This window comes from Microchirus variegatus (assembly GCF_963457635.1).
Source record: "Microchirus variegatus genome assembly, chromosome: 5".
Classification (NCBI taxonomy): domain Eukaryota; kingdom Metazoa; phylum Chordata; class Actinopteri; order Pleuronectiformes; family Soleidae; genus Microchirus; species Microchirus variegatus.
The window spans coordinates 23,147,501-23,159,580 of record NC_139806.1 but is presented as its reverse complement, the minus strand read 5'-3'; the positions used below and the strand labels follow the sequence as shown (position 1 = coordinate 23,159,580).

The following is a 12,080-nucleotide window of genomic DNA, read 5'->3' as shown; positions in this document are numbered from 1 at the left end:
AACTTGTTTTTATGGTCAAAAACCTCCTAGTTGCTGTAAACGAGCCGATAGAAATCTCTCCTCACTGAAGCTCTCGTCAGCCGTGCTGTTTCAGACTGAAATCTCACCCCGAGAAGACAGACTGTGTTGTGATTGGCCAGCTAACGAGAGCGTTCTCAACTGTCTTGTGATTGGCCAATACCTGGAAGGGACATAATTAGCACGTCGACTCTCAGAAGCGCAGCTCCCCCTCTGGAACTACTCATTATCAAAGGGAGGAATGTTTGAAAATGGCTTCGTCATGACTCCCCGCCGTAGTCCCTTTTCCCTTTTTGGTCGATTCCATGCTTTTTCAGTGCGCTTGCAGAGCCCGAGAATACAACAAAATCCAGCATTCTCAGCAGTGGCTGAACTGTTTAGAAACTTTAGGGCTTCATAAACGAGGTAAGGGCGCAGATACACACTAAAAAACAGCGTTAATTGGAACTTCCAGTCTATGGGAGCTTTAAAGTACCGTACCAATGAGGAGTGACATTTAAACCACTGTGACAACATGTTTGGCTGTTGTTTTTTTGGTTCGTCCTTTACCTTGCTAACCACTTCCTCTGAACTGTCACCTGACTGACTGTTAGGGAGGTGACGTGCCTTATCAGGACAACAGCAGGCGTGGTCGACCCGTCAAATCTGACCGGACGATCACGCCTCCGTAACAGCAGCTGATCAGGCATGTCACCACCAAAGCAGTTACAACCTTATACCTTGCATCACCTCAGATGAGTTTGTACTGTATGTGTTTTTGGCTCAGTGCTGCTTGGAGGAAAATACTCTTCCACACATGGCATGGTGTTATCTTAAAGCCCAACCACTCTGCTGTATTTTGATTCTGATACGATTTATTGTTTCAGGGAAATATTTACTTATTTATTCAGGGTTTTGTTTTTTTAATGCGTGTTTTCAAGTGTTTTTGCTTTGTGTGTTTTCACCTTGATTCTTTTGTCTTTTATTTTCTGTGCAGGCATCCATTTTATTATTTATTCCTTCACACTGGTATTTTTATGCAACACATCATGACTGTGGAGGACAGTGGATGAAACTTAATTTCTCACTCTTGACATCAGTTAAAATCCAATTAAGGGACACGTGTGGCAATGCTACATGCTTTTCTAATAAGGCTAAGAGTTTTTGTTTAATTGTGTTAAACCGTGCAGAAACATAAAATATTAACTATTGTGCCTTAAAAAAGAGGTTGCTTTGATTTGTTACAATTTGGTAAATTAACCTGCATTTTCTCACTGCTATTTCCTTCACTTTTCAAATAGGAAGACGATTTCCATTTTTATGTGCAGTCTATGCCATTAAATTATAGTTCTAGGCATCTCTCAGTATTTGTTTTCACCTTCACATGAACAGGATGTGTCAGATTGTATTTCCATATAAGCAGTTCTTCAGATGAGCTGCTGCTCTGATTGGCCCGGAGGTGTTTAGTGCTATAGAGGTTTAAACCTCTTCCTCTGAATGAGCTGTGTTGTCTGATATTTGTTCCAGCCTTTTCCAAAGAAGTGCACATTTATAGTGGAAAAATATTATGCATCAAATCAGCCCCAAGGTCATGTGTTGCACATTTTCTCTGCTAGAAATAGTATGATATTGGTGTTGGGCTGCATGCAATCATGCAAAGCAGACTCGGGTCATCCTTTATCGTCTTAGCTATCAAACAAGACGGACACCTGTCTACACCAAAGGGCCACTTTATGGATTGAGCTGTTAATGTTGAAAGCAAAGATAAATAAAATACTCTTTGCAGCACATGACTGGGTGCCACTCCACCATCCCATACCTAACAACAAAACAAAAGTCATCTGTTAATATTTTTGTTGTGTGTGTTGTGATAGTGTTTCTGGTCGTTGGGACTCACTGCCCCTGCATGTCTGAGACGTTTCCCTGCTCCAACACATCTGATTCAAATGTTCAACTGGTCGATGAGCTGAACATTTGAATCAGGTGTGTTGGACGTGTTAAAACTAAAGTTCCACTTTCAGACACAACCTGACCATGATCTGAACCACTGTCTCATTTGTCACTGTTGAAACATCTCCATAATAGCACTGGATCAGTCAAGGCATGCACTAGAAAGGTTTGAACAAATCTTGAATTGTATCGTACCTTGTTATATCCTGAGTCATCTGAGCACAGTAGCACGCTCTTTCATGTTTCACTGGTCATTTTCCATAAAACACTCTGATGAATGACTAATTTACTCGTAAGCAGCTGAGATCCAGCTATGTCCTATTGTTGACTCACCCTTTCTTTTTGCACTTCTTTTAACCCAAGGAACTTCCATTGAAAAAATATTATTGGTGCCACAATCATTAGATATCTTTTGCTGGATCTGATAAATATTACGCTGACCCGGAGGTCAAGAATGATATGTTTTGTTCCCCATAATTTACAGAGGAATCTGGGTGTTGAATGTGGGTGTTGTTTTAAGGCTGATGTGAGAAAATGTGAGCGTAAAATATTCTCCAAAGGTTTGCCTTGCCTGGCGGTGGGGGGAATTCTGTTTAAACAGACATTAATGTGAGTTTCACATGTGAACATGGTGTTTTACATCCTGTTCTTGTCCTGTTGCGCAGACCAAACGAAGTTTACAAAGCCTGGGATCAAGGTTGAGCGTTTTTTTTTGTTTTTTTTTAAGGGGAACAATGTACAGATTTTTCCTTTTACGTGACACTCCTGTTCAAACTATGTGATTAACATTCACATGGAGTCAAATTGGCACTTATTTTTATGTAGTGGTGCCAATTATGTGATTATTTATCTGACAAAAGCTACATCTGTAACTGCTACTTTATTTTATTGTATGCCGAAAGCCAATAGCATAGGCGTACTTAATTGTAATTTAACATCTCATCCAAAGAAAACAGTGGAATAGTGAGTCATGTCTGAATACTACACTGCCGAGAAGACTCATGTATACAAGCTTTTTGTATTTTAGAAGTCAAAGTGCATGCAAAAAATACTGAAAGGCTGAACGTGTACATATCATCTGTATAAACTCCAGGGTTTTCTTATAAAAACAAACATGTCAATATGAAATAAAGTCAAGTTCTTTGCAGGTCAGAGATTCTTGTCTTTATTCTAATCTTTTTCAGATGCAATGAGTTATTTGTGGCATAAACTGGAGTCGATTAAACTGTTTTGGTAACTAACGAGATGAAGACTGTGGGAATTTATTCCTTCTTTAAAGGTGCTGAGATTTTTCTTGGGATGACCAGGATGGACAGGATTAGAAAAGAGGAAGACCACAGAAGGTTCATGGACGTTGTGATGGAGGACATGAGGACAATTTGTGCAACATGACACAAGGGACAAGGCAGGAAAGAAGAAAAAGATGTTCCTGGATAGAGATCAAATCCAGGATGACAAATCATCCAGTGAATAAATCAATCTGCCAGCAGTGAAAGATATTATTAGTAATAAACCATCCTCTTAGTTTGTGCCTGAACAAATCCTTTGTTCAGAGTCATCACACAGGGTTAAGCAGAATTTCTGTGGAAAAATGATCCCCCCAGTGTTTCCATGCCAGTAATAGTTCACTCCTGGCCATTTAAATGTGTTGGCCCACCTATTGTGTCTCAGTCGTCGCAATTTGTCTGAACTTGCTGCAGAAGGAAAACACTCCCTCCCACTCGTATGTCTGATGTTTCAAAGCTTCAGTCACTTTAATCTAACATAATATTGCAGAGAGAAGTCGCTCAGAAACTGTTTTGGACATTTTTTGTGTATTTTTTGTGTGGCTTCTATTTTTTAAATTATTTTTTTTAGTTCTGCATTTTTTCATTTATTATACCAGTTAGATCTAATTATATAACTTTTTTTTCTCTTCAGTCTTTCTTATTAACAAACATCTACTGATGGAAAATAAATCTCCAGCGATTCATCCAGCTGTGCTGATGTTACTTTTCATCACCTGGTGGGAAAACACATATTGCATCGGATTTAAGGGTTTGTCTTTGTTTCCTTCATTTATTAATGCCTGCCATTCTTTGCTTATATGCTTAACATTTTATGACTTATGTATACAAAATAATTGAATGTGGTGCATAATAAATAGCCTCATTTTGTTCTACTGGTGCTTGATGATTTAGCTGTGAAATATTTGCCTTAAGGTTTGTAATTATAACTAATAATAAGAGCCAACCAGCTCCGATTCCGCCACGGGTTTCAGGAGGGAGACATGGAAAGTAGGGTGTATTTTCAAGGACCTGGGTAGCTTGAGTCGAACCGAGGACTGGTTGATTATACGGTCGATGGGAAAGGGACCGATGAACCGAGGACCCAACTTCCTGGATTCGACCTGAAGGGGGAGGTCTTTGGAGGAGAGCCAGACCTTCTGGCCAGGTTGGTAGTTCGGGGCAGGGATACGGTGGCGGTTTGCTTGCTTCTGGGATTGAAGGGAAGATCGTTACAGAGACGCCCGGACCTGTCTCCAGACAGCGTGGCAGCGGCGGAGGTTGGCCTGGACGGAGGGAACATCGATCTCCTCTTCCTGGAACTCGAAGAGGGGGGGTTGGTATCCGAGGGAGGCCATGAAGGGAGAGATGCCTGTAGAAGCGGAGGTGAGGGAGTTGTGGGCGTATTCGACCCAAGGAAGCATGGAGCGACAGGAGGCTCGGTGACTTGCTGCCACACAACGTAGAGCACTCGCCATACTTTGATTAGCCCGCTCCGTCTGGCCGTTAGATTGGGGGTGATATGCGGAGGAGAGACTAACGGATGCGCCCAGGCGGTTGGTAGTTTGGGTAGAGGGATGTAGTGTACCGCCTTAGAGAAGCGGTCTACTACCGTCAGGACCGTGGTGTTGAGACAGGAAGGAGGAAGGCCAGTAACGAAATCCACCGCGATGTGTGACCAGGGACGACGAGGGATGGAGAGCGGGTTCAGGAGGCCAGCCGGTGGTTGATTTGTCGTCTTCCCCCGGGCGCAGGTGGGACAGGCGTGGATGAAGGTGGACGTGTCTTGCAGCATGGAGGGCCACCAAAACCGTTGTCGCAGGAAGCGGAGGGTGCAAGCATTTCCTGAATGGCAGGTGAGTTTGGACCCGTGCGCCCACTGCAGGACCTCTGACCGAGCCGAGTTGGGTACGAAGAGTCGATTGGGAGGTCCGTTCCCAGGATCAGGTTCATCCTGCTGTGCCCGTTGAAACGCCCCCCCTCCACAGGCAATGACGCAGCCCCAACGATGCAGGAGGGAGACACAATCGGGTCGGGAATGTGGAAGGTGGATCAGGTGAGAACTGTCGTGAAAGGGCATCGGGTTTCACATTACGGGAGCCGGGTCGGAAGGTGAGGGTGAAGGTGAAACGGCCCAGGAAGAGGGCCCAGCATGCCTGTCTAGAGTTCAGTCTCTTGGCGTTTCGTAGGTATGAGAGGTTTTTATGGTCAGTCCATACGATAAATGGTTGAGAGGCCCCCTCCAACCAATGCCTCCACTCCTCCAACACCATGACGACGGCCAGCAGCTCCCGATTTCCCACGTCATAATTTATCTCCGCTGGAGACAGACGACAACTGAAGAAAGCGCAGGGGTGTAGTTTCTGGTCCGGAGCAGAGCGTTGAGAGAGGACCGCCCCTACCCCAGTATCAGAGGCGTCCACCTCCATGATGAATTGGCGGCTGGGATCAGGGTGGGAGAGGATGGGAGCAGTGGTGAACAGTTCTTTGAGCTGGTTAAAAGCTGTGTCAGCCTCGTTGGACCAGGTGAATGTTCGTTGCGGGGAAGTGAGTCGAGTGAGGGGTTCAGCCACCTTACTATAGTTCCTTATGAATCGCCTATAGAAATTGGCGAATCCAAGAAACCGTTGTAGCTGCTTCCGTGTGGACGGTGTGGGCCAGTCTCTCACCGCGCTGATCTTGGTTGGGTCCGGTGATAATTTCCCCTGGTCCACGATAAACCCCAGGAAGGGGAAGAGGTGTGGAACGTGCATTTCTCTGCTTTAGCATAAAGTTTATTTTCCAATAGTCTCTGCAGGACAAGACGGACATGCTTTACATGTTCCTCTTCGGTCTCTGAGAAAATCAGGATGTCATCGAGATAGACGAAGAGGAACTTGTGCAGCATGTCTCGTAGCACGTCGTTCACCAGGTGCTGAAAGACCGCCGGGGCGTTGGTCAGTCCGAAGGGCATCACCAAGTATTCGAAGTGACCAATCGGGGTGTTGAACGCTGTCTTCCACTCATCGCCCTCTCGAATGCGGACCAGGTGGTAGGCGTTGCGGTGATCGAGCTTGGTGAAGAACTGGGCCTTGCAGAGCGGGCTAAAGGCAGCGTCCAGGAGGGGAAGAGCGTTATTATGTATGGTGATGTCGTTGAGGCCACGGTAGTCGATGCAGGGTCTTAGAGTTCCATCTTTCTTCTGAACGAAGAAGAACCCTGCACCGACGTGAGAGGAAGAAGGGCGTATGAGTCCTGCGGCCAACGACTGGTTCACATATTCCTCCATGCTGCTACGTTCGGGTTGGACATCCGACTGGAGGGAAGAGAAGCACCAGGAAGGAGGTCGATCCCACAGTCGTACGGCCGATGAGGTGGAAGAGAAAGGGCCAGTTCCTTTGAAAAAACCTCACAGAGATCGTGGTAGACCTTAGGAATGGAGGACAGGTCTGGAGGTTTTGGTGTGGTGGAAGGAACCATGGCAGAGGAAGGCATGGCGGAGTGGAGACAGCAGGAATGACAGGCGACGCTCCAGCCAGAGAGTTGCCCCGTTGCCCAATCGAATCTGGGGTTGTGGAGAGCCAGCCATGGAAGACCCAGAGCGACAGGTGCCGAAGAGGACGGGATGAGGAACAGTTGAAGCAGCTCGTGATGGTTGCCAGAGAGGACGAGGGTGATGGGTTGAGTGCGATGAGTCACCGTAGCCAGGCATCTACCGTCCAGGTCGAGGATCTTCTTGGGCTCGTGGAGAGGAACTGTGGGAATCCCAGTCTGGTTAGCGACTTGTAGGTCGATAAAGCAGTCATCGGCACCAGAATCGACCAAACAGGAGAGGGATACAGACTGCTGCGACCAACGGATCTTGCCAGGGAGGGAGACTCGCTTATGAGCTGGGCAGGAACTTGCTCCGCCCGCCAACACTCCAGCGTGTATTGACGGGCTCAGACCTTTGGCCGAAGAGGACAGGAACTCCGTTGGTGATTCGACCCCCCACAGTACAGCCATTCTCCACTCTTGAGTCTCAGGGTCCTCTCCGTAGGAGTAAGCCACGCCCGACCCAGCTGCATGGGTTCGTGAGGATCAGAGAGAGGTAGAGAGAGAGATGAGGAAGAGTGAGGAAGAGCCGATGACGTGGTTGGTGTTAGCGGTGGCGTGCTAGCTACACGGCGTGAAGTAACCATTCCTTCGCGGCGTCTCTCACGGAGGCGATTATCAAGTTGGATGGATAATGAAATGAGAGAGTCGAGATCAGATGAATCGTTACTAACTCGTCCCTGAGTTCCCCGTTTAAATTTTTAATAAACATTGCTCTGAGAGCAGAATCGTTCCAGCCACTCTCCGCGGCATTAATCCGGAACTGGATGGCGAAATTATCCTGGGTGGTGTTCATCAACCTTGTGGCTATGTCGGAATCTTGAATTGAGTGATCAAAAACCTTGCGGAGTGCGGCAGTGAAAGAGGCATAGGTGACGAAAGACGGAGCAGCGCTACAAAGCGTAGCTGTCGCCCATTGAGCGGCTCTACTAGACAGCAGGTTAATGATAAACGCGATCTTTGCACTATCAGTAGGGTACGTGAGTGGTTGTAAATTAAAAACCAAGGAGCACTGAAATAGAAAACCCGCACATCTACCTATTTCTCCAGAGAATCGCTCCGGAATGGGGATGAAAGGTTCCCGTGGCAGAGACGATGGAGCGGCTAACCCGGAACTACCAGAAACAGCGTTCCTCCCCGTGTTAGCGGAGGAGGAAGTAGCTGCGGCCGCTGGTTGGATAGCAAGCATGGCGATGTTAGCGACAAGTTCCCGGATTGATTAGTTATTTCAGAGTTGGATATTGTGACGACTGATTAAAGTGCCTTGTGTAGCGAGTGCTTGTCTAAGTGAATCAAAGTCCGCCGGGTCCATGTTTGGTCAGATCGTTATGTTATGATTTAGCTATGGAGGTGGACCTGAAAGCAGACTGAGACGGAAGTATGTGAAAAACAATAATATTTATTTACAAAAAATACAACTTAAAGCGACTTCACAAAAGGCGGAAGTGAACGGGTGAGAGAGAAGGTGAGAGAGAAGTGAGAGTGCAGCTGCGGCAGGTTTGGCTCGCGGATCTGGCGATGTTCCTACACGGAACAAACTCACTGGGAGATGAAGTCAACAGAGGAGTTTCCTAGGAGAATAGGGAAAGCAGACAATGACCAGTGGCTCTCGGAGGTGCAGGAGACGTGGCGACCTGGAGCGAGGAGAGACGAGTGAGTATCCAGCAGAAGGTAAGTTTAAAGCGACAGCATCTAGCGAACAACATTACCAACTGAGCATGAACAACGATCTGACGCCGGTGAAGAGGAACGGTGCAGGTGTAGTCAATCACCGGCGTCTTGAGGGGAAGTAGGTCAACTACGCCCCCTGCAGAGAGAGAAGGAGGAAGAGCAGCGACACAAACAATAATAATAATATGTGAGGAAGGTGCAGGTGAGATTGTGACACTTCCTCATGTTTTGTGCCCTTTGTAAATATAAATCCTTTTTCACTTGCAGTGTATCCTCCTGAGGACATTGCGGTCTTAGACCCTGGTCATCTTGGATATCTTGAGATCACATGGAGCCCTCCAGCCAGCCTGATCAACACGACCCAGTGTCCAAAACTCTATCAGCTGGAGTATTTCAACACATATAAGGACAGCTGGACTGTAAGTGCTTACCATTTTACTAGCTCATACATACTGTACACGTAACATAAATACATAAAAGAGCAGTAATAACCTTTAGATGATGTCACCTCAGCCTGAAGTGAGCAGATCAGGTAAACAAACAGGCTCCTGAGAGGTGAATAATCAAATTGTATTTTTGATGCACAAACAAAACAAAACCAAGGAGTAATTGCATTTGGTCACTCAATAAAAATAAGTAAAAATCAAGGTCCCATCAAGGATGAATGCAAAAGTCTATCCAGATTTTTACAATAATGACTGTAAATCATTCAGCACTTGGTTTTGGTGCCAAAAAGGGTTTTTCAAGGGTTCTTGGTAACACTAATGGTTCCAGTAAGAACCATTTTGATCCAGAGAACCCTTTAAAACCTCTTTACCCAAATAAAGGGTTTTAAAATGCCAAAAGGGTTCTCTTATGAGGACAGGCCATGAACCTTATATGGTTCTACTTAGCACTTTTATTTCTAAGAGTGTAGACAGCCAAAACAAAGCAATATCCTTATCCTTAACCATGATGAGTTAAAGCGGACTAGACCGGCAGTTCCAATTAACGCTGTTTTTTAGTGTGTATCTGCGTCATTACCTTGTTTAAGAAGCCCTGAAGGTTCTAAACAAACATTTAAGCCACTGCTGAGAACGCTGTGTTTTATTGAAATCTCGGGCTCAGCAAGATCTCTGGTCCGGTTACGTAAACAGCGGTTCTCCGGAACAGCCGATCATCCTGGTCCGGGCACTAGTTCGGGCACATCCGGTTGCGTACATTGAACCGCAGAAGAAGAATATCGTCCGTTGTGGAGGTGTTTCACGAGCGACAGTGTCTTCTGACTCTGGGTCTGACTCCGGGTCAAAGTCATAAAAGGGACTGCGGCGGGGAGTCGTGACGAAGCTATTTTTAAACATTGTTAAAACAATGTTTTGATAATGAGGAGCAGTGCATCCACCGTTCCAGAGGGGGGAGCTGCGCTTCTGAGAGCTGGTGTGCTGAATAGTACTGGCCAATCACAAGACTCTGTCTTCTGGGGGTGAGAGTTGAGTCTCAAATCTCGCGGCTGGGGAACTGCGTCAGAAAAGAGGATTTCTATCTGCTCGTTTACAGCAACTAGGAGGTTTTTGACCATAAAAACAAGTTAATGTATGTTAGTAGACCTCCATAATTCACATATATGTGCAACAGGACCACTCTACGTGAGCTTTAATGCCTAATCCTAACCTTAACTTTAAAGCCACATTTCAAATATTTTCTTATCCCCAAACCTGACCATGACTTCAGAAATGAGGTTCTGCCTCATTTTGGACCAGACTTCATGAGAACTACTAACACAGAAAACCTCACAGATATAACAAAGCCCATAGCCCATTACACTAACCTTAACCATCACGACTAAATGTCTAACACTAACCTAAACCAGGTCTTAACCCTGAAAACGCCCTTTAACCCCGTTGGTTAACCCAGAAACAAGGAAAGAGATTACAGACACTTACTGTATATATGAATTGTGAGCTGTAACCTGAACAACAGAGTTGTGTTTCTGCAATGACAGGCTATCAGGACAACACAGAGGTCATACAGCGCCCAGTTTGATCTGATGAAAGACGTTAGAGTGAGATTGTACACGTTGCTGAGTGGACCCTGCACCAACGGCACCATGGTCAAGAGTGAAAGCTACTCTGAACTGGTCCATAAACCTCCCAGCACAGGTCAGGTCTATGAGGTTTTTACACATAAGTGCATCAAAAAATGTGAACTGACAGTGATGTTTGTATACCTCTGCAGGTGTTGTGGGTACTGAGGTCAAGGATTTTATCTGTGTGTTCTACAACATGGAGAACATGGAGTGCAAATGGAAAAGAAGCCCAAAGTTGTCAGCCGCCGCACAGCAAAATCTACATTTCTGGTATGTTGTATGTCCAGCTGAAGTGAAGCAGAGAGTTCACGTAATCCTTTTATCTCACTTTTTTCTTATTCTTGTGTGTATTTAATTGGTATTTTCATGAATTTGTTTATTATACCGTGTGTTTTTTAATGCCGTGTGAAATGCTTTTGTAAAGCTTCGATAGTTTGCAGAAAAGCTACACACTGTAATCCACTGGCACTCCTTAGCAACATAGCAATTATCCAAAGGTGCATAGAATCCTTTTTTTCCATGATCTGAGCACGTTCGAACAAACACCAAATCTACTTTCACAGGCACAAGAAACTGAAACGAGCGGAGGAATGCCCCAAGTACATCATCTCACGTGGAATCAGGATTGGCTGCAACTTCTCAGGAAAAGCTCTCCCTGATTTCACTGATATCAATCTCTGCTTAAATGGTTCCTCACCTCAGGGGCCTTTGAAGGCAACATTCATCTCCCTGCAAACCCAAAACCAAGGTACATACATGTAATGGAGAAGTCCAAAGAATCACTCCACTAACTGTCGTTGTCGTGTTTTGACTGTGTTTTTTTAAATTATTTTACAGTGAAACCTGGGACCACAGAGAGGCTGCATCTGCAAACGGGTCCAAACTCACAGCTGGAAATCCACTGGGAGCTTCCTGCTGGGAACGTTCCCGGACACTGCCTTGAATGGGAGGTGGAGCACAGTGAAGAGGAACCAGCTGAGAAAACAAAATTGGTATGACTCAGATGATGCATACACCTCACACAACTCCACCGTGACATGAAACCAAAACATTCAATTCACTTTTATTGTGACAGTTAATCCACCGAGTATTAACCCTCTGATCTCGATCTCTTTTGCGTATTTCCAATCTTAGCAGAAGCAGACTTTAACTGAACAAACAAGCCTGACTCTGCAGCTCGTCCACGGCTCTGAAAGAAACTGCTTCAGGGTTCGCTCCAAACTGCACAAGTATTGTGCAGACAGCAGCTTCTGGAGTGAATGGAGTCGTTCATTTTGCCATCCAGGTAATGTTTGCGTCCAGTGTGAAGGTTTGTGAGCAGAAATTGAATGAAGCAGTGGTTCTCAAACTTCTTTATACCAAATGCCACCTGGGAAAATCTCGCTTTTTAAAAATGTTCTGCTTTCTTTTGGGCATTTTTATTCACTTATCAGATAAATGGTTTTGTTTGTGTGTGTGTGTGTGTGTCTGTGCTGCTCCCTTAGAAAGAACCTCAAAAGAACCTGTTCCTGAACCTGAATGGGACATGGTACAAGTCTACATATGCATTGCTTTTGCAA

General features: G+C 45.5%; 1 protein-coding gene across 1 annotated transcript; it reads left to right on the top strand.

Annotated features, from left to right (window-relative positions):
• Nucleotides 1-8,380: 8,380 nt before the first annotated feature.
• Nucleotides 8,381-11,838, top strand: il13ra2 (interleukin 13 receptor, alpha 2; the record flags this gene model as incomplete). The annotated part of the gene is made up of 7 exons (XM_083889629.1): nucleotides 8,381-8,456; nucleotides 8,724-8,875; nucleotides 10,438-10,594; nucleotides 10,671-10,791; nucleotides 11,085-11,269; nucleotides 11,359-11,513; nucleotides 11,659-11,838. 7 exons carry the CDS (start codon nucleotides 8,381-8,383, stop codon nucleotides 11,836-11,838), a joined length of 1,026 nt encoding a protein of 341 aa, XP_083745755.1.
• Between the last annotated feature and the right edge of the window lie 242 nt (nucleotides 11,839-12,080).